The following is a 24,500-nucleotide window of genomic DNA, read 5'->3' on the forward strand; positions in this document are numbered from 1 at the left end:
AAAATATGTTTATTTAATTTAACATATATTCAAATTAACCACAACTCTCGACCCGGCAATCCGGACACTTTAAAAATTAAGCATCATTATATATAAATATATTAGTTGGTTAAAAAGTTGAACTTATATTGTTAAAATATCCTACGTTCATCAAATTTAGTGTTGAATTTAAAATATAAATTGTTATTAGCTTGGTTAGTTAGAAGATTGTACTTGTTTTTGTTAGGTTGCAAGTTCGAACCATAAATATAACATTTTTAATTTTATTTTTAACCGTTTTAAGTTTATGGGCGAGTCAACCCATAATCCGACCCAAGTATCTATTACTCTCACATATATATCCAAATTAACCACAACTCTCGACCAGACAATTTGGACACTTAAAAAATTAAGTATCATTATATATATATATATATTGGTTAGTTAAAAGTTGAACTTATATTGTTAAAATGTCACACGTTCATCAAATTTGGTTTTAATTTTAAAATATAAAGTGTTATTAGTTTAGTTGATTAAAATGTTGTACTTGTTTTGTTAGGTTGCAGGTTCGAACCATACCTATAGCTTTTTTAATTTGATTTTTAACCGTTTTAAGTTTATGAACGGGTCAACCCACAATCCGACTCAAATATCCATTACTCTTACATATATATTCAAATTAACCACAATTCTCGACCCGGTAATCCGGACACTTGAAAAATTAAACAACATTATATATATATATATATAATATATATATATATATTTAAAAAAAACTTGGCATGAATTGTTTTTTTAATTTGAAAAATAATTATATAAATTATAAACTTTAATATTTTAACTTTACAAAATATTAGCCCCAATTTAAACATATATAGAAAATATAAGGCGCAAATTAAAATTTCTGCCATCAGCAATGTCGAGAGCTAAGAAATACAGTCTTCTGGTCTAGAGCCATTCCTTCTTGCGGAAGGGAATTTCTGCTATCACGTGTGATCGTGATTCGACTCTCAACAAACAGCAAGTGCAAATCCATCAATTGTGTGTTTGAATTGGAGTTTTTTCAGAAGGAATAGAGAAGATGGGGGTGGATGATGTTCCGCTTGATGACAAGGCCAAGAGAATGAGGGATCTGCTCTCAAGCTTCTACTCAACAGATCCTCCTCCATCGCTGCCTGCCAATGCTTCTTCTAAATACGCCACGCTCGATACCATTAACACCATCACTTTCGACGCAGATCAGTACATGAATCTTCTTGTACTTACCCTCTCCCTCTCTCTCTCTATTTTCATCTAATTATCACTCCTCAATTCTGTTATTTTGTCGATTCAGGGAAGCTCGATCGATCTTATGCCGATCTTATGATTTCATTATGAAATTGATGCCCTTTCTTTTCGATTTAAGTTTCATTACTTAGATTATGATAGAAATGAATTTAAACAAAATTTCACAGTAGTTGCCTCTATGCTTGGACGTGATAGAAATGATCTGTCTTTGTTGCTTCCATAATTATTTCCTCCCTGTAAGAAAATTTAAAAAAAAAGTGAAAAAAGGAACTTTGGTTATGTCCATATTGGTGCATTTCCTTTTAATGTTCCGATAATCATCAACTGCCCTTGGTATCACCCAGTTAGCCTTGAGCATTAGTTAAATCATATCCCAAATCGATATTACACCAAGATAAAAGACCAACAAATGGTGAATTAATTGCTCACACAAACAACACCAACTTGACATGACAAAATCCTTACGCCTGAGTTTATCATGCATGAACATCTCAAATCTAATTGCCAACCATCCAAAGAAACTGAACCAACACTCCATTGAAGTAGTTAGAAACATTAGCTTCTAATCCTTGGCGAGGTTGAAAAGTGTTGGATAAAGTTCAGTTATCCTTCCTTTCTCGGCCAAATGTCTGACCAGAAGAAAATTATTTTTCCATTTCCAAATCCAAAAGTTAGCTCTTAGAGAAAGGGACCATACTTTAATGATAACCTTCTACAAACTAGATCCATAAGGAACGTTGATCCTAACTGGCATCCATTCGTATTTCTTCGCTCTTCACTTTTATGTTCTTCCTGACTTAGAGATTGAATATATGGCTTTACTCCATTTATTCTTATATTATCACAAGAGAAGCATTTATAAAAACATAAATCATATTGTTAGTTGAATTTTTGACAGATTTAATTAACCGCATCCCATATCCGATCTATATGGAGTTATTGGACTCATGCACCTGTCCTTGGGGAAAAAAACTTTGTTGACTTAAATGTTTTAAAATATCTACTGAATGTAACCGGTCTAACAATTAATGCGGGACTTCCATGAATTTGATATTTAGCTTACTAGTAGGCTAAGTAGCATTTCCTTGTTAAGGCTCGTTTAGCTCTGTAGTAGAGCACAAGGATGATGACCTCATGGTTGTGAGTTTGAGCCTTCATGACCATTTTAAAAAAACAAAAACAAAAGTAGCATTTCCTTGATGATAGTTGACCCATTGGGCCGAATGAAGATTGTTATTATTGTTTCTGATATTGTTTTTGTTTTCATGTTCTCTAGGTACAAAAGTCAAACTTGGAGGGATTGCTCCAGAGACATGTTGAAATGGCCGCTGAGATTAAAAATCTAGACACTGACTTGCAAATGTTGGTGTATGAGAATTATAACAAGTTTATTAGTGCCACAGAGACAATTAAAAGGTTGACCTATTCTTCTTTGTCATTTCAATTTGTACATGAGTTGAAATCCCTTGCCTGTTTGTGTCTTTGCATTGAATCTGTATGTGGATCTATTATTCTTAAGATTTAGATGGAGATGGCATCATATATTTAACATTTTTTTACAAGCAAATTTCCACATGTTCTTATCATATTGAATTCATTGTCAGGTGCGATTTCTATATTTCTATTATTTAAGATTTAACTCATGTGTGTTCTTTCCTCATCCAGGATGAACTCTAATATAGTGGGAATGGAATCAAACATGGAACAACTTCTAGACAAGGTGTTTAGGAGAATACTTTAACATATCCTGAAATACAAGGTCTTTAGTTTCAAGTAAACAGACCAAATGAACTAAAGGAAAGGTCTCATGGACACTCTAATTTTACTTAATTTATTCGCAGATACTGACAGTGCAATCAAAAAGTGACGGGGTGAATACTTCTCTTTTTGAAAAGAGGGAGCATATAGAGAAATTGCACCGCACACGTAATCTTCTCCGTAAAGTTCAGGTAATATTCATGCTGCAACTTTGTCCTAAAAGCAGTAAGAGAAAGTTTGTTTTTTTGGTTATGAATGAAACTGAATAAAATAACTAATGCCTAATTGATGTAAAAATCCATGTGATTTTGAGTAAATAATGTAATTCATATCTTGTATTTTTGATATGTGATGACAGATTACATATCTTAAGAATTTAGAGTTTTTTTTTGCAATTGTATGATCATCTGTTATAGTACCAAATTAGTTCAAAATGAAGATACTGTGTATTGCTTAGAATGTTTATCAGCAAAAAAAAAAGTTACTTCTATGAGGTCGTACCAGAAAGTATCCCAAAATCTAGTGTGTCTATAAATTCTAATTGGTTATATAACCGGGTTCCTCTTACTACAAGTCATGTCATATGCATGAGTTTTGGTATTTGGCTATGTATGAGTTACAAAGATCTAATTCTCTGTGGAAAAGAGCAGTTCATATATGATCTACCTTCCAGGCTGGGGAAGTGTATTAAGTCAGAAGCTTATGCTGATGCAGTCAGATTTTATACTGGAGCAATGCCAATTTTCAAGGTTCTATCTCCTAATTTCGGTTTATGTTTTTCATTTGTATATACTTTCTCAGACATGACTTTAATGAATAACACATAAGAGGTTATAAAATTGAAGCATTGTTTGTCCTTAATCTGAACACCCACCAGGCATACGGAGACTCATCATTCCAGGATTGTAAAAGAGCATCTGAAGAAGCGGTGGCTGTTATAATAAGAAACTTGCAGGTTATGATTGTATTGCTTTACATATTTCTTATAGAAGGTATATTTTGCCTGATTATATGGGTACCATGGCCAAAGATGCCAATTTCATAAAACGGACATCAAAAGATTGAGGCAAGGAATGGACCTTCAGGAAATAATTTTTGAAGTGATTCCAATGTTACATGGTATTCTTAGAACTAGCATTTGGACTGAAAAGTTAGGTTACTGATTGTAGACATGTCATCAAAGTGAAATCTATAGCCTTGCATAGCGGAGAGAAACCACAAGTTCTCATGATGCCTTATTTCTTCTTGCTATTTTGTGGAAAGGCACGTCTGAAAGAAATTTATTTTCAGGGAAAAGTATACTCAGATTCGGAATCCATACAGTCAAGAGCAGAGGCTGCAGTGTTGCTGAAACAATTAAATTTCCCGGTAATCTTCTGTTAGCATCCACTTATTTGTGCAAGGGTATTTCCTTTCCTTTTTTGTCATCAATCTCAAAGGGCTTGGTTAAATTAAAGAACGTATGTTCCTTCTCTAGGTTTTATGTTCCCTAATTTCTTGGGAATGCGAGCTTGTTGAGATGAGATAATTCAACCATGCATATAGCCTAGATATTAATTATGTTGAATTTTTTCAATGGACTGACAGATTGACAGTTTAAAGGCAAAACTACTGGAAAAGTTAGAACAATCTCTCACAGACCTTCAGCTTGATTGTGGAGAAAGTATTAATGTCTTGATTGTTGATAAGCAAATTCTTCAAGAAGAAATTCCTGCTGACTCAGCTGCATCTACCACTCATGAGGTAATTTTGAGACAACTGACTTTCATGTGAATGTGTTCCTGGGACTTTGAAGAGTTGTTAATTTGTGGGAGATAGTTGAAATAGGTTAGGCATATCCACCCATTCAATGTTTCAGTCCAAAATTGATGCATCAATTTTTATTGATATGAACCAGTGAACTTAGAAAAAGTTATAATGCTTTTTAACTGCATGGTTCTCTTTCTACTATTTCTGTGAGCTGTGATAGACACATGTTTTATACATTTGTGTTTGCTTGTTTCTAATCATTATTGATGGATGTCCCATTCAAATGTATTAATCAGCAATCTTGTCTTTAGGATTCCACTCATGAATTTGCTGAAGCTATCCGTGCTTTTCGTGCAATTTTCCCTGATTCAGAGAAACAATTGACTAAACTTGCAAAAGACCTAGTTATCAAGTATGTTCACCTCGTTATGTTGCTGCCTTTACTCAAGTTTAGTTGAGAAACTTATTGCATTGTGCTCAACCCAAAACTTTGTCCGAAGGCATTTTGAAGCTACTGAACAAAGGATCCGGAGGCAGATTTTTCCTGAAGAACTGTTAAAGATGTTACGTAAGTCCTGCTGCTGTTAAACCGTTATATTGTTTCTTTTATTTTACTAAATTTATCATTGGCAGAAAAGTTATCTATCTCTCAATGTTTATTTGGTGTCTGTTTCCATTTCAAAATATTTGTAAATATACTGAAAGTCTGAAAATTGTGTTAACTATGTTCTAGTTGCTAGTTTTGTGCTCTTTGAACAATTTTGGTAGGTCCCCAGATTCGTGAAACATAAAGTATTGGTGGTTTTGGTATTAGTTTCGAGTCTAAACAAGAAGTTACCACAGGATATACACATAATTTAGATAAGCTTATCATTTGAACATTTATATATCAGATACATGTATTATCTTATGCTGACAACTAATTATGCTTGATAAAGATGACACTGCTATCTGTTGCTTTCTAGTAATATTTATTATTTTATTGTATAAGTAATAACTTTTAACTTTTATATTCAATTCGGATGAGATCAACTGAGCTTATGAAACATGTTCTTATGAAACCCGTTATACTAGTATTAGGTTTCTGAAGTCATCAGGTAAATTGGGGTGGTACAGCCAAAACTTACCATTTATATATTTCCTTTAACAAAATCAAAGTTTCCAATTAGTTTGACCAAATTTGATAACATTTAAACCATCCATTTGACTTGGACACCATGTTCATCTAGTGCTTGCTCATACTTGGAATACTATAATCCCCTCTATTTCCCTTATGGCCGAAGCAATGTAGGTGTATCGGCTTCTTGATGAACCGTCCATGTATGATATTACTTCATCAAGTTCTTGTTTATGTTTTGATATTTTTTCTAGAATCTGTCATTTGCCAATGACCTTTGGACCATCATTATTAGTTGGTTTGTGCTTAGAGAATTCACTGTAACCAAGGGTGGTAGTCTGATGTACTGAACAATGTCATCACAGTTGTTCAATTTTCATTGTGATGAAAAAGTTACCTCTAAACTGTTGTGTCAGCCACTACAATAGAACTCCACTTTATTATTACCTGTGCATATCTTTAGATAAAATATGCAAGGGTTGTTGAGTAGTTTGATTTGGTGTATTATAAATTCTAAAGACAAGACCTAATTGGTTTTGATACTGCTATTGCCAAACCCAATTAAAACCAACATCTTTAAGATTGATCCTACTCACGGGTTGGTTGCTTGCTCATTAAACCATAGTCGATGTAAATTCTCTATCATTGAACTATTTAACCCAATTAAAGCTTGTGGGATTCCTGTTCACAGGGTAGCAAAAAGTGTGCTTCCATTATAGCTCATAGAAGAATTTTTATGTTTTCAGCCACTTAGTCTAAACAACTGTCTTCTTGCAGGAATAATTTGGACGGATGTGCTTCTTATGGATGAAGTTCTACCTGAGGCTGCTCTTCCTGATTTTTCTTTTGAGGTCTTTGTTGTTGTTTCAGTTGCAGAATTTATTATTGCCATCTTTCCTCCCTTTGTTTCTTTCCTCACTTATAACAATATCAACTTACTTATACCAACAGAGCATATGGTATTATTTCAGGCTGCCCGTGCATCTGTGGAACTCTACATTGACAGCACATTTTTGCAGTTGGTTCAAGATATATCAGGTTGATACAGTAAAAGCTTAGTTATTCTATCAATTCATTTTTAGAATGAATGATGTATATATTGGTGGAAATCTTGTAATATTTGAAAAGAGTATTGATTAGGAGTTTGGAACTATGTAATTCTTTCTGCTCAATATGTATCAGTATCTTAGTAAACCATCTGCAAAATAAAGTTCATGATAATGTTAAATAGTTTTTTAGTTGTCAATTGTGGTTATGGGTTTATTACTTATTTGCTTGGCCTGACAGATGCTGTTACAAAAATTCCATCTAAATCAAAGGAGGCAACTGAAGAAGCCTTTCAATTGCAGTCTGCCCTTGATGCCGGCAAAAGAGCTGTAACAGATGGCAGCATGAATGTCCTAAAGGTAAAAGTAGAAATTTCAAATGAAATTATGCATGGGCTATGGGTATTCACCATCTCCAATAAAAACATCACAAACAAAGCGTTCAAGAGTTGTTCTGTGCTATGATATTTAAACAAGGAATTATCATTGCTCAGTTGCATCTCAGGTCACATTGTTAATAGTATATGGCAAAACAAGGCTGTGAAACAAAGTTGTATTTACTAATGTGTTTATTCTTGCCTTCAGTTTTTTTTGTAAAATGCATTAAACAATACTGGTAGAGTTTACAGGATACAGATGATTGCATCCAGTAAACAGCAGTCCCTACCATCACGTATCAATAAATTTAAACAATGAATCATGTAGTAAAAGTCATGTCTATCTAATACATAAAAAATACTTTGAGATTTTTTTTTTTATGAAGTTGTTGGACCAGACCCCCACTTGCCACAAGAAATCCAAGAACCAATTCTCCTTTTCATAAGAAATCCTGGAAAACTTTGTTACTTGGCATAAAAAAACACAGCTATTTTAAGTTGCTAAATAATTCTGTTTCAACACACAGGAATTTAGGTTGCTTCTTGATGCTGACTTTGGACTACTGCTGAAGTTGAGAGACTTCATTATTGACTGGGTTCAAGAAGGATTCCAAAACTTCTTTAAAAAGCTTGATGACAGGTTCCTCACACTTTCTGGACAGAATAGTTTGACCAGTAATGATCAAGATTTGACGGAAGGAACACAGAAGGAGAAGGTTCTTTCGGGGCTAGTTCTATTGTTATCTCAACTCTGTGTCTTTATTGAACAAAGTGCCATCCCAAGGATTACAGAGGCAAGGAACACACATTATAACTAGTTTGTTGTGTTTCCTCATGAACTCAGTTGACCTGAGTTTTATAGTCACAAGGAACTGACCTAAACTTTTGTCTCATCTGTGTCAGGAAATTGCTACCTCTTTTTCTGGAGGTGGCCTTCGTGGCTATGAATACGGGCCTGCTTTTGTTCCTGCAGAAATTTGTCGTATCTTCAGATCAGATGCTGAAAAGTTTCTCAGTCTTGTATGTTTTATATACATCATCCATTAAACTTACCAAGTTCTTATTCATTGATTCGATTCATGGAACTATGCCATAGGATATATAACCTTTTCTAATAATCCTATGTTTTTCAGTATATCCGTATGAGAAGTCAGAAAGTTTCAGTTCTTTTGAGGAAAAGATTTACAGCGCCAAATTGGGTCAAGGTAATTATTAGGGTGTACAAAATTGTGACAGACCGCCTCTAGTTTGAATGTTTGATGCATTCCTAACATGTGTGGCCTTGCTGAACATTGCTTTTAAAAAATCCTTTGCAGCACAAGGAACCCAGGGAAGTTCACATGTTTGTGGAATTATTTCTCCAAGAAGTAAGTTCAGTTAATTAGAAATACATGAAAATTATAATCGGTTATGAGCTCTTCTAAATGGGCAGTTGGTTTAACAGTAAAGTAATAAGTGTGTATATATATATATATATACATTTATATTCTCTATTTGCATCTAAAATGTGTATTTGCTAGTTGGATGTGGTAGGAACAGAAGTAAAGCAGATTTTGCCTCAAGGCCTCAAGCGTAAACATCGCCGCACTGATAGCAATGGAAGCACTGCCTCATCTCGCAGTAATCCTTTACGAGATGATAAAATTACTCGCTCGAACACACAGAAGGCCAGGAGCCAGCTTTTAGAAACTCACCTGGCCAAATTGTTCAAGCAAAAGATGGAAATTTTTACCAAAGTTGAACATACACAGGTTCATATTACAAATTCTAGTAGAAAAACAATATGGTATACTTTCTTCATTGCATTTAAAGAATGAATGAAATCCAAAACCGCGTATCTTGCTTTACAGGACTCTGTGCTAACAACCATCTTAAAACTTTGCCTCAAGAGTTTGCAAGAGTTTGTCCGTCTCTACACTTTTAATAGAAGTGGATTTCAGCAAATCCAGTTGGACATTCAATTTATGAGAACTCCTGTAAAGGATATTGCTGAAGATGAAGCTGCAGTTGATTTCCTTCTTGACGAGGTAATAGCATTCATTCTGCCAATTTCGGTTTGTTGCTGTATGAAATATAAATATGTAAGTCAAACTGGGAAAAGTAAAACTTGGGTATTTGGATTCTTTATGCTTTTGGGAACAAACAGGTTATTGTAGCGGCTGCTGAACGATGCCTGGATCCCATACCTTTAGAGCCACCGATCTTGGATAAACTTATACAAGAAAAATTGTCAAAGACGAAAGAACAGAACTTTTCTTCTTTGGCTTAAGCAACTACAATCAAACAAAATGCATTTTACCTTGTTCTTGTATGTCATTCAGACTCGTGAAGGATTTGTGTACTCCTGTTTGATGACAATTTCATCCCACTTTACTATCTACTTGAATTTGTGTTTACGGCTGCTTTTGGTGTTTGATAAATTTTCTCTTCTTATGGTTTTGAATAAGGAAGACCAATCTTTGAATCAATTCTATATATATGTTTTCTTTTTTTTGAGTAATTTAGGTTTTAACTTATCTTGGAAAATTAATCTGAGATTATGTTTTCTTAACCATATTTATTCTGGAGTGGCTAGCATAACTCTTCACCATAATGCCTCCCTTTTAATTATGAATTTCTTAGTGTTAATTGAACCTGAGTTTTTTTTATGTTTGATTAGGGTATAATTGAATTTGGAGGGTATGTAATTTTACTGTAAACTTAAAAAGTGAATTTTTAATTGCACCTTTTTCTTTTTCTTTGGAATTATTAATTATCATTAATTCAATTTATTTTATTTTGTGTTAAATATTTTATTTATTTGATATATTTTAAACTTAAAAACAATTCTAAATAGTACTCTATAGATTATTTTAATAATAGAGTTTTATACATCAACTCATCAAGTCATATATTTTTTATTATTTGATAGTATTTAATTGATTTTTTTATATATTCAATTTAAATGAATAAACTGGAAATATAAATATAATAAAACAAATTAAATAAATTTGTGACAATTGTATTGTTCTATTTTTTTCTTTTCAATGTAAATGTAAAAAATGACAATAACTTTATGTTACCCATTTTTTTTTTAGAATAATGTGTAATTTTATGAGTGAAATTTAAATTTTTTTATTCTCTTAAAACAATTTAATTTATAATTAATCATTTTTTAAACTAATATTTATTATTAAAAAAAGTTAACATAATATTTTAATTATGTGTCAATTTAATTTAAAGGATTACTAGAACGAATTAATCCTAAGTTTTATTTTGATGAAGTTGAAATTTTATTTTATTTTTTAAAAATAAGCGGAAAATTGTGCCATCATCCCAATTTGAACTTTGAGAAATGATGTGAAATAATTAGGACTTGGGAGAGATTTATACTCATTACCCTATAGAATAGGGATATGAATAGACTAATGCAAAAGCTGGCCTATATCTAGAGCGTACACGTGGTCGGTCAGATCTCAGCTTTACATGTCCTCGTTCTTCCCTTTTCCCGCCAGTTTCTTCTTCTTTGGGCGCCAAATTCAGGGCTTACTTCATTTCTCTGTTTGTTCTTATTTCTCACCCCTATTTTCTGCCCGCCGACCGCCGACCGCCAATCTCTCTCTCTAAAGATGGCATCGAAGGCTGTCATGGATTTCGACTTCAGTAGGGACAAAGGTAAGTGTGTTTGTGTTCTTTCCATCTATCCACTTGCATACGGACGATGCATCTACGAATCGATTTTCGTTCTTAATCGGATCGATTCAAAACTAAACTTACTTATGTTTCTGCAGATATAGCGAAAGATTTTCTTTCCAATTTCGCCAACGCCGATGGTGAAGCCAAATACATGAAACTTTTTGTAAGCTCACCGTCTCGTATTAAAGTTATAGTATTTGGGCTAACAACTTCTGATTCTTCTATTTTACGCCTTTTCTCCGTTCCAGCAAGAAGTTGCGAACCACAAGGTCAAGGCTATCCAAATTGAAATCGAAGACCTATTGGATGTAAACTTTCGCACCCACCTTCATACATGAAACACATATATTTGTTATTCTGATTACTGTTCTCAATACGCATTGCTTTTCAGTATAAAGATGTGGACGAAGATTTTGTTAGACGGGTCACTGATAATACCAAGAGATATCTTGGAATTTTTGCTAATGCAATTGATGAGCTTATGCCTGAAGCAACTGAACCATTTCCTGATGATGACCAAGATATCTTGATGACCCAACGAGCTGAGGACGGGAGTGAAAACGTGGAGGGTTCTGATCCAAAACAAATGATGCCACCGGAGATCAAACGCTACTAGTAAGCTCTCAATCTCGTTTAAAAGTTGTTGAATCTATTACTAATTTTAATCTAATTGATCTTTGTGGAAATCCAGTGAGGTTTACATCACAGGGTCTTCCAAGGGTCGACCATTTACTATTAGGGAAGTCAAGGCTTCTTCCATTGGCCAGCTTGTGAGCATATCGGGTATCATTACACGATGCTCAGATGTGAAGCCTTTGATGCAAGTAGCTGTATACACTTGTGATGAATGTGCTTTTGAAATCTACCAGGTAATAAGTAATTTACATAAAGCATTTTAGAGTCCATTTTGATTTCTGTTATTGTTATAGTAACACTTTTCATTTGAATGAAACAACAGGAGGTAACAGCTAGGGTATTTATGCCTCTGTTTGAGTGCCCAACCAGTCGCTGTAAAACAAACATTACAAAAGGGAACCTAATCCTTCAACTTAGAGCATCAAAGTTTTTGAGGTTCCAGGAGGTATTTATTTTTATCCATTGATTATCTAGTTAGTAGTAAGTAGTTTTATTTCTTTTGGTATGGTTTTGTGTTAACCTTCATAAAATGATGTTTTACATTTCTAATCATATTGCAATTGATATGGTTTCAGGCCAAGATTCAAGAGTTATCTGAGCATGTTCCAAAAGGTCATATTCCACGGACAATGACTGTTCACTTTAGGGGAGAACTCACCAGAAAGGTTGTTTTTAGCTTGTGATGTTATATAAAGGATTGATATGTAGCTTATTTAAGATGCAAATACTACCTGAAGTTGTCCCAGCAAGTAGATTAAGATGCAAATGTAATGAATGCCCTATTATTTTTTACTTGTAACATTGAATAGGCAGACTTTGCTTCAACTGATACTGGTTTTAATTGTGACAGAATGACAACCTACAAAAAAAAACGAGTATTTACCGGTCCATTTACCAGATAGAGATTAGGTCATTGAAGGGTAAATTCACAAGGGTCAATTGATGTCAGATTAATACTATTAGATATAGTTGTTAAGTTTAAATAATTATATTCATAGAAATCTATTAGTTTAGGGGATTTAATTTAGAATTAGAGTTCTATTAGTTTATACAAGCGTTAGAACATATAGACATAGATTATCACTATGTAAAAGATAATGATCAAAATTATTGAAGTAATTAGTCTTTCTCATCCCAAATTCTAAATATCTATCAACCCTAAATTTCAATAGAATGAGTTTTTTTACAGTATCTGTCAACCCTAAATTTCAATCTCTATCGATATGTTTGCATATCCATTCTGAACAAGTTTTTTTGCTCATTTCTCATCAGGTTGCTCCAGGAGATGTTGTAGAGATATCAGGGATTTTTCTACCAATTCCTTACACTGGCTTCCGAGCTATGCGAGCTGGTCTAGTTGCAGATACATACTTGGAGGCCATGTCTGTTTCACATTTCAAGAAAAAATATGAAGAGTAAGATATGAACTTGTTTTTTGCTTAAATGTTTCTTCAGTGGGAACAATTTATATTACTGACTCTTGTATAATCTTTTGATGGCTGTACCTACTAGTAATATAGACTTTCTCAAACAATTATGATCTACATTGTTTGTGGTCTCATTTGATTTTTGTATAGGAGATTTCTAAACTAATATATAGCATGAGAACCTAGTCCTCTTATAGTTAAATTATCTTAAAATGATATAAAAGTATCTGGACTAAGTCACAATGCTCTCTTACTGAATAATAGTGACTCATGGTGATACATATTTTGAATACAGGTACGAACTAAGAGGAGATGAGAAAGAACAAATTGCCAAGTTAGCTGATGATGGTGATATGTATAATAAGTTGTCACAATCTTTAGCACCTGAAATATATGGCCACGTAGATATTAAGAAGGCACTTCTTCTACTTCTTGTTGGCGCTCCTCATAGAAAACTTAAAGATGGAATGAGGGTATGCCTGTACATGAGTTTACTTTGTTATTCCCTATGATAGTAGAAAGTAAATACCATATGTTATCAATAATTGTAAACTATAATCTTCATATTTGGATACAACAGATCAGAGGAGATCTGCATATTTGTCTGATGGGTGACCCAGGAGTGGCAAAAAGTCAGCTTCTGAAGCATATAATAAATGTTGCGCCTAGGGGAGTTTACACCACAGGAAAAGGAAGCAGTGGAGTTGGTCTAACTGCTGCTGTACAAAGAGATCCAGTAACAAATGAGATGGTCCTTGAAGGGGGGGCTCTGGTGAGACACTCTTACAAGTCCTTTTGGAATATACAACTAGAAGAAGTATATTTATTTACACTAATTTTATGTCACAAACGTGTGCCATCCTGTTTCAGGTGCTAGCTGATATGGGTATATGTGCCATAGATGAGTTTGATAAGATGGATGAGTCTGACAGGACAGCAATACATGAAGTAATGGAGCAACAGACTGTAAGCATTGCAAAAGCAGGGATCACTACATCTCTCAATGCCAGAACAGCTGTTCTTGCTGCTGCAAATCCAGCCTGGTACAAATATCTTCCCCATTTGGTTTCCAAATATCTCTTTATGCACAAAAGCTGATCACTTTCTAATTGTTACACTGATAAAGGGGACGTTATGACATGAGAAGGACCCCAGCTGAAAATATTAATCTCCCTCCAGCCTTATTGTCAAGATTTGATCTTCTGTGGTTGATATTGGATAGAGCAGACATGGATAGTGATCTTGAATTGGCTAGACATGTTGTCTATGTCCATCAGAACAAAGAATCTCCTGCTCTTGGGTTCACTCCTCTTGAGCCATCAGTTCTGCGGTAGGATTTGTTTTTTTTGTTGTCCAATATTCTGTAGTGAAGGTACAAATTTTAATAATGTTTTATTTTCAGGGCATATATATCTGCTGCAAGGAAAGTATCGCCTTCTGTCCCAAGAGAGCTGGAGGAGTATATTGCCAGTGCCTACTCAAGCATCCGGCAAGAAGAAGCAAAATCAAACAGTCCCCATTCATATACTACAGTCAGGACACTACTTAGCATCCTCCGTATATCTGCTGTAAGTTTTATTATTATTATTATTATTAGTTTTGTTGTAAAATGTCTGTCTAGAAATGAATGAAATGAATTAATCTGATTGATTGCAGTCTCTTGCTCGGCTGCGATTTTCTGAATCGGTTCTTCAAAGTGACGTGGATGAGGCGCTGAGATTAATGCAGATGTCAAAGTTTTCATTGTACTCAGAGGATAGGCAAAGGAGTGGACTGGATGCAATATCTGATATATACTCAATATTGAGAGATGAAGCGGCAAGGAGCAATAAAATGGATGTCAGATATGGCGATGCTCTTAACTGGATATCTAGAAAGGTAATTGATGAAGAGAAATCTAGAGTTATTTTTATTTCTTTTGTTTTCTAAAGATCAAAAGGGAGGTGTTTGTAATTTGCTGATGCAACATGGATCATGATCATACATAAATGCAGGGTTATAGTGAGGCCCAACTGAAGGAATGTTTGGAGGAATACGCATCGTTGAATGTGTGGCAGATCCATCCAAATACTTTTGACATCCGTTTTATTGACATTTGAAGAAATCATCATCATCATCAAACTATTGTATTATTATTAACAGTACTAGTACTAGGAAGCATAATTTCCAAGTGATGGCAAACCAAAGTTACTTATTTGTGAGGTTGGGAGTATAGTTTAGTATTTACCATTCTGTGTATGGATTTCATTTCATTTCATTGCTCATCTCATTTATAATTGTCTAACGTTATTTTTCATCTGGAAAAACCTACCCTCATATGTTTTGTGTCCCATTGTAGCCATCTATGTTTTATAGTACTTCAATGTTTGGTAGATATTTGTTTTAACTTTAATTAGTTTGTATTTGAAGTTTCCCAGACAGAAGTTATTGTTACCTAGTTTTCAATTTTTACTTATTTCATATTGTTAGCATAGCATGTAACTTTTCTTTTGCTTGTTTACTTTTTTATATATTATTTTACTGTGAGAATTTTACTTTAAAGTGTATTTATTTATTTGTAATGTATGAGAATAGTAAAATTATTTTTTAAAAAGAAAATAGTGTTCTTGGAAATTTTTAATTTTTTAATTTATTTTGCCAAACTATGTGTTTTTTTTTATTAACTCTCAAAATGGTGCAATTTAGGAATTTTGATGAGGGATTTCATTTTGAAAAAAATTTGTAATAATTATATAAATGAATTTTTTAATATTATATATATTTAAAATTTGTATTATTATATATAAAAAAAACTTACAGACTTATAAGAAAAACAAAAACTTATAGACATAAAATTATGAAAAATAAATAAATATACTTTTAATAGTATATATTTAGTTCTATTTATTATTATTCAGAAAAGAATCGATCAAAACTACAGCCATATTATATTCCCCTGATGAGGTATATAATTCATTAATTAATTTATAATTATTTTATTATAACTCAGATAAACTAAAGGTTGGATTCTCCCTTAAATTAGTGTAAGTTTTAACTTATAAGTAGCCAAAGTTGTGGAGGAGTTAGATAGTTTAATAGATTAAAAATAATATATATTATTTTATTGATTAAATTAGATTAAAACATTAATATTGGGAATTATAGCTAGTCATAAAAATAATTATGGCTAGTCATCAAAATGTTATACCGGCAAATTTAGTGTCACAAAAATGTTGAATCGGCAACTCACTTACTTTTACATTGTTAAAGCGTTACTAGTATTTGAAGTCTTTTGTAGAGGATTACTAGAATTTATTGAGTAATGCCCGAGTCTTTTGGTAGTTACAGAGACGTTTGGATTGATGCGGTTGATGCGGTTGATATGATATACCTACATATTTAGGTTACTATCCAAATTATTTTTTGCTGGATTATCTGGTTGGAAAGAAATCGTCGAATTTTTAATTATCGTAGTCATCCGATTTGTATCATTCATAATATTATTATTACGATGTTTTCTGAGATTAGTTTAACAAAGTGAGTCGGTTAGAAGTTAATAATTATTCTGGAAGATTTCCAAGCTTAATAATTTATTGAGTATTTATTTTTATTATTATTTATTTTAATGAAATATTTTATGATTTTGCTTAATTTATTTTTTTTCATTTTTAATATATGTTGTCATTTTCAAAAAATAATATTAAAAATATTTGAAATTAATATTATCATAAGTTTGTCTTGTCCATACTAAATCTATGAATTGAAAATAACCAATCACAACAGGAAATTCTTAACTGTTAAGTCAAAATACTTGTGGCTTCTCGTAAGAAAGAAGAAGAAGTTAGGGTTTTGAAGACTGCTCGGCCGCTGCTGCCTCACTCTGCTCCGAAGGAAGAGTAAGGAAGAAGAACAGGGTCGTTTTCATAGGTATCTCCCTCTCTTCTTTCCCTCTTTATCTTTTCGTGGTAATCACTTCATCCGATTCCGATAATGATCGCTTCATATGTTATTGGGTCCTAATTTAAGTTAATTTCCTAGTTTTATTAATCGCTTCCCTGCAAGACTACTGTTTAAAGCCCCTATACGTTTTCAGTATAATGAATTTGCGGGTTTTTGTATATGTATGATTTCATCTTGTTACCCTTCAGACTTATAAACCTAACTTATATCATAATTATCTCTATCTGTCCCGGCTCTAATTGATCTTCTCTAATAATGGTTAGTTAATAAGATGATGGCATTTGCCTAGTGAATTCTTGAAATTTGCTGTTGCAGATCCTTTTATCATATGAACATAGTATGCAAGCATTTTCTTATCTTTGAATTCAAATGCAAGAGATAAAAATGATTTGAAATGGGCAGGACAAAGTTGAAGAAAACGTCATGGAAGCCGGTAAAGTTCGTGTGAAAGCAAGTTTCAGGCTTGGAACAGAAACACATTCGGCACAGGCTCCAAACAAGGAGGTTCTTTCTGAAGAGTTGGTCTCATTTAAAGAAGACATCATGATCATACTTAAAGACTACATCACCAGGCACAATGTACCCAATGAAGTCCCTGAACCTGACGAAATCTCTTCAGACGAAGATGACGAGGAAAGTCCAGATGAAGGAACTCCCCCAAAATCAAAGAAGCGAAAGTAGTAGGTAGTTGCTTTAAGTTTTATGATTTGATTGAGAAATTGAACCAGAAAGTAACTAGGTATTGGTATTGTCAAGCTTTATCTTGAACATGATGACATATTACTTCTACCACTACTACTACATTAATGTTGACTACATTTTGAACTCAGTTCCAAATTTGAAAAAAAAAAACAAAGAAAGGTTCTAGAATTAATTCTGATTCTGATGATGGTGGTACTGTAGAGAAGCAATGGCATCTATGAGTTGTTTCCTTGTCAATGGTTTGATCAAATGGAAGTCCATCCCGACTTCAAACATCTTCTTCTTCACTTTCACTTCTTCTCTTGTATGAGCAGTTAATGCTATGATGGGTATGTGAACACCATACCGAATCTCTTCCTCCCTTATTCTTGCAGTTGCTTCAAATCCATCCATTATTGGCATCTGCATTAATCAAACATTAATACTTAGAAATCTTTATCATACAAGTTTATCTAGCTATATTTGAGTATTTGACTACTGACCTCACAATCCATGAGAATGTAGTCCAACTTCTGATCATCACTAATTAGCAGCCTCTTGCAAACCAATTCAACTGCCTCCTCCCCGTTATCGCAGACCTCCACCATTCCACCAAGACTGGAAACGATGTTCTTCGCTAACATTCTCAACATTCCATTATCCTCCACAATCAAGACTCTCTTCCCCGTCAACACTTTATCATCATTTTCCTCCTGTTTTTGTTGTATTTCAGTAATTCCTTTTGCGCGCCCTAAAGCATTAGTATTCCTCTGAACACTGCCACCAAACTCCGGAAGAAGGGCGATGATGTTATGGAGTCGCGACCCGTGAAGGGGTTTGTACACGATCATATCGGTTGAAGGGAGTTTGTCTTCATCTAGTCCCTTCAAGTGTATGCTGCTTTCACCTGGCTTATCTAACCAGATGATTCTCGTGCAACAACGAGATTCGTGAATGTCCCTTCTGAACTCCGCCACCGCCCTGCTCAGATCGCGAAACCGTCCTCCGCTTGGGTCGATTACTAGTAGTACGAAATTGGGTATTAATGTTGTGTGTGGTTCGTCTCTTCCGTCCATTAATGAACTCAAGGGGAATTCCTTCATCTTCGTGCTGAGGCTACTCATGCAGTCCATCCTAGAGCTCATTTCAGATCTTCCCGAAGAAGTTAAATGACTGATCATCATCTTCTGTTTCACCTTCTTTACAACATGAGGAAAGTTTTCCCATTCTTTTACTGAGTAAACTTTGATTCCCATACTTGTCATGAATTTCTCAATCACAAGTTGTCTCTGTTTGCTTTGAATAAACAAGACCACCACCGAATTCTGATCCAGTTTTGGGCTGCTTGATGACAGTGGTCCTCCTCTTACCGGCTCTGGTTCGAGTTCGGGCATCAATGTCATGAAAGTGTTGAATCTGAAACAAGTCCCACTTTCATAATTTGCATGATCTTTGTCCTCTATAGTTATCTCTCCGCCCATTATCCTTACCAACGATTGAACGATACCCAACCCTAAACCGGTTCCTTGGTGTGCAACAGCCGTCTCTTTAACCTGAACATAATTCTCGAAAACAAATTTCTGTTTCTCCTTAGGAATTCCTTGGCCAGTGTCTTCAACTTCAATCACAAACTCCCAACAATTGGGATCACGAAAAAGGCGACTATCCTGTAAACCAACATCATTTTCATTTTCGTTTTCATCTTTGATGTTTACGCAAAAACAACAAAAGGAGTTGGTTTGCGTGCATGAAGAGAACATGTCTGGTTCCTCAAGGCTAGGACTTTTAGCCCAAGCTCGAACAACTATATGTCCTTCGCTAGTAAATTTAACTGCATTGTTCAGTAAATTCCAAAGGATCTGTTTAAGCTTAGTTCGATCGCCTTTAACAAGATACTGTAATCTCGAGATCGAGCCATCGCACGGATCCAAAATCACATCGATGCCTTTCTTCATACCAGCCGGGTGATACAAATCCACAACTTCTTCTAGCAAATTACCCATGCTGAAAACCTCTTCTTCTAACTCTATCTTTCCCGCCTCGATCTTGCTTATGTTCATAATGGAATTCAGAATTGTAAGAAGATCCTTGGCACAAGTTTCCATCTGCACGAGATTCATCTCCAATTCCGAACCAGACGAGGCTCTCTCACGACAGAATTCTATCAAACCGATAAGCCCTGCCAACGACGCTCTTATGTCATGACTGGCGCTTGTGAAGGCCAAACTCTTGTTCACACACTTCCTTTCTGCCTGTTGAGTTGCTTCCATTTGCTTTATAAGAGATGAACTTAAAAACATTTCTCTTCTTCCTGCTTTCATCATTACTACTATGAAGAAAATCACCAACACCATCACTGCCCCAATCATTGATATTACAGTAACCATTGCCAACTCCACATTTTTATGAACAAACCCTTCATTCTTCTTGGGCAGAAGTACTGCGTAAACAGATTTCACGCCAATTATGTCGATGGCAGAGCAATAAACCGCATATTCAATTCCCCATATTATCAACGACGCTTCTTCCTCATTACCACAATTGATCATGTTACGACGATTGCCATTATTCGGTACAAACAAAACAGAGTAATCATGGCTGGCATCGACCATCAAACTGGAGTTGGCAATCCCTTGAATAAGAACTCTTCCATCTATTGTTGACAAGAACAACTTCCCTCCATTAGAATCAACTCCGGAGCCAGACAAGAGATTCGTGGTCAGTGAATTCACCGAAAATCCTAAAGAAACAGCTCCTAATCTGTTCTTGAGACCGGCTATGCTCATGAATAAGAGATCATCGTGATCTTCTTCTTGGTTGTTCCAAATATATCCTGAGGAACCATACCCTTTTGCATTATTGACTATAGCTTCTTGAATCCAGCTAACATTATTATAAGAAATGCCGATGGCATCTCCATATAGCTTCCCACTGTCGAGATTTACACGCTGACTGTACCATGTCTGGCATGTTAAGTTGTTCGATGAATTTGAGTAAACAGCAAACGGTGTAGTTCGATCATCGCCCATGTAGTAATAAGAGAAGAAAAGTCCATCAAGTCCGGCATAAAAGACTCTAGACAGCCATGGAACTGTTAAGAGTGCTTGAAATAAAGCAGGGGCAACCTAATAACAATGATGTATGTACAAATAATTAAAGTTCATATATATATATATATATATATATATATAATTAGAAATTATTAGTATTCAATATATACCTTTGTTTGGATGGTGGAAAAAGAGTTCACATCATGGTTTTCAATAGATGAGCTTAAGATTGTAGCTAAATTAGTTGTGGTTGAATTCAATGGATTATTGTATAGTAACTCTGTAATGGTTTTGATTTCTGACATGAACCTCTGGCTGACATTGCGGTTGATCGAATCCACTTCACGCTCAATCTTTTGGAGTTTGATAATCCATAAAGGGATCAACAAACTCGAAAGGATCAGCATTACAGAAGCCTGCATGTGATCATTGAATATGATCATCAATAATGATCAAGGAGAAGAAGATAATTAAATTTCTTGAAACTGAATTACCATGAGTATAAAGAAAGGGTTTAATCTCCCCGACATCAATGAAGTGGGCTTCATTAGGCTTGTTATTGTCTTTTTATCACCAATGAGGTCGCCTGTTTGTGCGTTTTCCATCCAAACAACTTGTCAAAATCTGTCAATAGATATGATGAAACCAAAGTCATATAATTTAAATGTACAGTATTATGATAGTAATGGAGATATCCTTATACATAACCATAGCTAGAACTTATATTATTTGAATGTATTATGACAGTAATGGAGATTTCCTTATACATACCAAATTCTAAATATAAAATATTTGTTTTGATTAACAAAGGTTAGGAATTACATTTTAATTATGGAAGGTAAAACTTCTTATACATATTTACCAAAGGATAGTATGCACTTTATTTATTTATTTTAATTTTTTAATGAAGGATGTTTGAATGACCCTACAGGTGAATCCACTTGAACTTAAGAGGTTTAAGTAAGAATCGTAACCCTAAATAACCTTTATTTATTTATTTGTTAGGAAAAACTCATTCATCTCGATTCAGAAAATCACCCAACCATATTAAGATTAAGGTTTGCAAACGACCAATTTCAATTGGAATTTATGAACCAACCTTATTTAAGACCAAACATATTAAAATTTGCAAAAGACCGATTCCAATTGAAATTCAAGAACCAACCTTATTTAAAGATAAAAGATACTTTTGAAATAGTCATTTATCAATCGAAAACTCATCACCAATAATATTAGTAATAAACCGAAAATTCACTTGATGACCCTTCTTGGAAAATAATTGTTTTGTCCTAAAGAGTTGTGTGTTTGCTCTAAGTAATGTATTTGTTATGAACTACCATGATTAATTAGTGTTTATATACAAGTTATTCTAGGTTAAAAAACCATCAATTTTCACTTGCTATTATTAAAAGAAATAAAATATTTCAAAATGCATAAATATAATAGTCTTCCTAATGAATTCAATTCAAATCAAGTCTATATTAGAACAGCCAAGCTAGGGATGATTGTTAATTAGTGTTTTGTTACTATGAACAGTAAGTAATTAGCTTAATAGAAATGCAAATTTATCATCATTCTATCTATCTGTATATCTATCTATATATCTCCATTAAATTAAAATTGGATGATATTCATGATATATACATTTGAGTACTAATGCAAATAAATAAAAACAAAAATAGAGAGAAAATTAGTAAATATACCTGTTGGGCTGTAGACGTCGGAGGGAGGCCAGTCAAACATGGCAGGAGGAGTTTTCTCTATTCATCAATGGGAGAGAAAAATATCAGAGATAATAAATAATAATAATATGTTTATGATTTTATAATTAATTAGCTATATATTTTTTTCTTTTTGTAGTATGTAATGATTTAAATAATTATGTTATTTCATATAATTAATTAAAAATATATATACATCATAAATGATCCAATCTCTTGTATTGCTAAAGGTAGAGTAGATATATTAGTAAATGAGGTCAAATTAATTATTTTGTGATTTACAGTTATCTATTTTATCTTTTTCACATTGTTAGGGATAATTGCATATTCATTTTAAAATATTGTTAGGGATAAAGTTTCAAATCAGCTATTATGTCGATAGATCGGGAGAGTTATCTTTTTATTTTATGCAATTGTTAATTGATCAGTGATAATAAAAAACTTTGTAACATATATTATTATTATTATTAATTGAAACTTGTATTTATTAATAAAATGAATAACTATAAAAGCTTAACAATTTGGTGGGTGTTATTTTAATTAATTCTTTATTAATTAAAACAAGTTTTTGCTATTTGTTTGATGTTAATAGTTTTATGCATTTTTTAAAATTAAATATACCCCAATCTTCATTAAATATTTAAGAAATGTATTTTTAACAATTTTGAACTAACCATTCACACCATCTTTGATTATTGTTTTAGTTACGTTTAAAAAAAATGTTTATTATTTTGTAATACCATTATGATATGTTAGCAACATAAACATATGAGTTCTGCCATTTTATTTGTATTTCTTGTGATAATGAACTTTGGAAAAAGATTTTTATCGCTAAATTCGAAATGCAAGGTAATGTGAATTTCTAAACATTTAATTTGTTAGAATTGATCGAAATAAATCCATTTTCTCATATAGAAAACAAAATAAAAAATGGGGAAGGAAGCGTAAATTTTACTAACCATTGAATTGGAGGTTATTAGTTGAAACATATATTTTCGCCATTTTTTTTAGCTTCGGTCGATAAAGATGCTATCGCTTAACTATTGGTGAAAGAACTCGATAATCTTTCTTTTAGGAAGGCTGGAATATGAAGAACAAATTCCTTGGCATACACTTCACCAAAATGTATCATTCCTTTGATGGTTATCTCTGATAGAGTCTAACAATAAGCAAGAATCTAATTAATTATTGAAATATGAAAATCCCAGCAATGAGAAAATATATAATATTTTTATGAGTAGATTGTTTATGTAAGTCAAGATTTTATTTTCTTCTAATTAATTAACTTAAACTCAAATGGTAAGAATATATATAATTTATTACTTCTGTAAAAATTTTCTTTTGTAGTGTGTAATAATATATTGAATTTTGTCTTAAAAATTATTATTACTTTTCTCAACTACCACTTAAGTAGGTAAATTTGACGAAATGATCCTAAAAAAGATTGACTTATTTGACTTTTTGACCGGCTTTTAAAACTTTTTTCTTTTTTTTGGACGATTTTATCCATGTCGCGAGACGTCCTCAATTGCGAGACGCAACCGGCAATCGTAAAACGATTTTTTTTAAAATAAAAAAAAAGCACCCAGTTGCGTCTCGCAACGGGGGCATTTTCGTCCAAAAAAAAGTGTCACCAGCGAATTTATTTTATGCGCTGGACAAAAAGTCAAATAAACTGATTCTTTAGGGACATTTCATCAAATTTCCACTTAAGCAGTGCCATAGCATTTTAATTAAAAATATTTTATACAAATTATTATTATTTTAAAATAATGTATAAATTTATCATATTAATTTAAAAAAAAAAAATCAATAATCTTTCTTTTCTAATGTATGATAAATACTTTACACATTTAGAAGGAGATGTGTAACTCAAAATGGACAAAGATCTAAAAAAAAGTTACTAAAGTGATTAAAAATAAATAAAAGGAAAATCTCATAAAGTATCGATCATTATCTGCTCTTGATATTCTCCATTAAGTTAACAATATCTAATTCAATAACTTGTCTAATATTGTCTTAAATGGTGGTACGTATAAATTATTCAATCTTCTATCA

The 24,500-nt window shown here is 33.2% G+C and overlaps 4 protein-coding genes across 4 annotated transcripts; 3 read left to right on the top strand and 1 right to left on the bottom strand.

Moving 5' to 3' along the window:
- Window positions 1–925: 925 nt before the first annotated feature.
- On the top strand, window positions 926–9,755 carry LOC124914154 (vacuolar protein sorting-associated protein 51 homolog). Its single transcript, XM_047454643.1, has 20 exons — window positions 926–1,237; window positions 2,543–2,682; window positions 2,932–2,986; window positions 3,108–3,215; window positions 3,675–3,773; window positions 3,902–3,979; window positions 4,315–4,392; window positions 4,612–4,767; window positions 5,085–5,185; window positions 5,274–5,341; window positions 6,668–6,741; window positions 6,862–6,928; window positions 7,178–7,296; window positions 7,841–8,107; window positions 8,217–8,333; window positions 8,447–8,518; window positions 8,630–8,680; window positions 8,834–9,064; window positions 9,164–9,340; window positions 9,460–9,755. Exons 1-20 carry the CDS (start codon window positions 1,061–1,063, stop codon window positions 9,580–9,582), a joined length of 2,358 nt encoding a protein of 785 aa, XP_047310599.1. The 5' UTR covers window positions 926–1,060; the 3' UTR covers window positions 9,583–9,755.
- A 1,078-nt stretch (window positions 9,756–10,833) lies between these two features.
- LOC124914279 (DNA replication licensing factor MCM7) lies at window positions 10,834–15,579 on the top strand. Its single transcript, XM_047454792.1, has 15 exons — window positions 10,834–10,967; window positions 11,084–11,151; window positions 11,237–11,296; window positions 11,380–11,603; window positions 11,680–11,857; window positions 11,947–12,069; window positions 12,200–12,289; window positions 12,897–13,039; window positions 13,347–13,524; window positions 13,632–13,823; window positions 13,922–14,094; window positions 14,178–14,381; window positions 14,454–14,619; window positions 14,708–14,929; window positions 15,046–15,579. The coding sequence occupies exons 1-15, from the start codon at window positions 10,922–10,924 to the stop codon at window positions 15,148–15,150; spliced, it is 2,172 nt and encodes a 723-aa protein (XP_047310748.1). The 5' UTR covers window positions 10,834–10,921; the 3' UTR covers window positions 15,151–15,579.
- A 1,807-nt stretch (window positions 15,580–17,386) lies between these two features.
- Window positions 17,387–17,817, top strand: LOC124914941. The gene has a single exon (XM_047455574.1). It carries the CDS (start codon window positions 17,414–17,416, stop codon window positions 17,669–17,671), a length of 258 nt encoding a protein of 85 aa, XP_047311530.1. The 5' UTR covers window positions 17,387–17,413; the 3' UTR covers window positions 17,672–17,817.
- Window positions 17,818–17,922: 105 nt separating this feature from the next.
- LOC124916416 (histidine kinase CKI1) lies at window positions 17,923–21,326 on the bottom strand. The gene is made up of 3 exons (XM_047457130.1): window positions 21,216–21,326; window positions 20,892–21,137; window positions 17,923–20,796 (listed from the first exon to the last, which is right to left on the bottom strand). Exons 1-3 carry the CDS (start codon window positions 21,324–21,326, stop codon window positions 18,145–18,147), a joined length of 3,009 nt encoding a protein of 1,002 aa, XP_047313086.1. The 3' UTR covers window positions 17,923–18,144.
- Between the last annotated feature and the right edge of the window lie 3,174 nt (window positions 21,327–24,500).

Source organism: Impatiens glandulifera, chromosome 9 (assembly GCF_907164915.1).
Source record: "Impatiens glandulifera chromosome 9, dImpGla2.1, whole genome shotgun sequence".
NCBI lineage: Eukaryota > Viridiplantae > Streptophyta > Magnoliopsida > Ericales > Balsaminaceae > Impatiens > Impatiens glandulifera.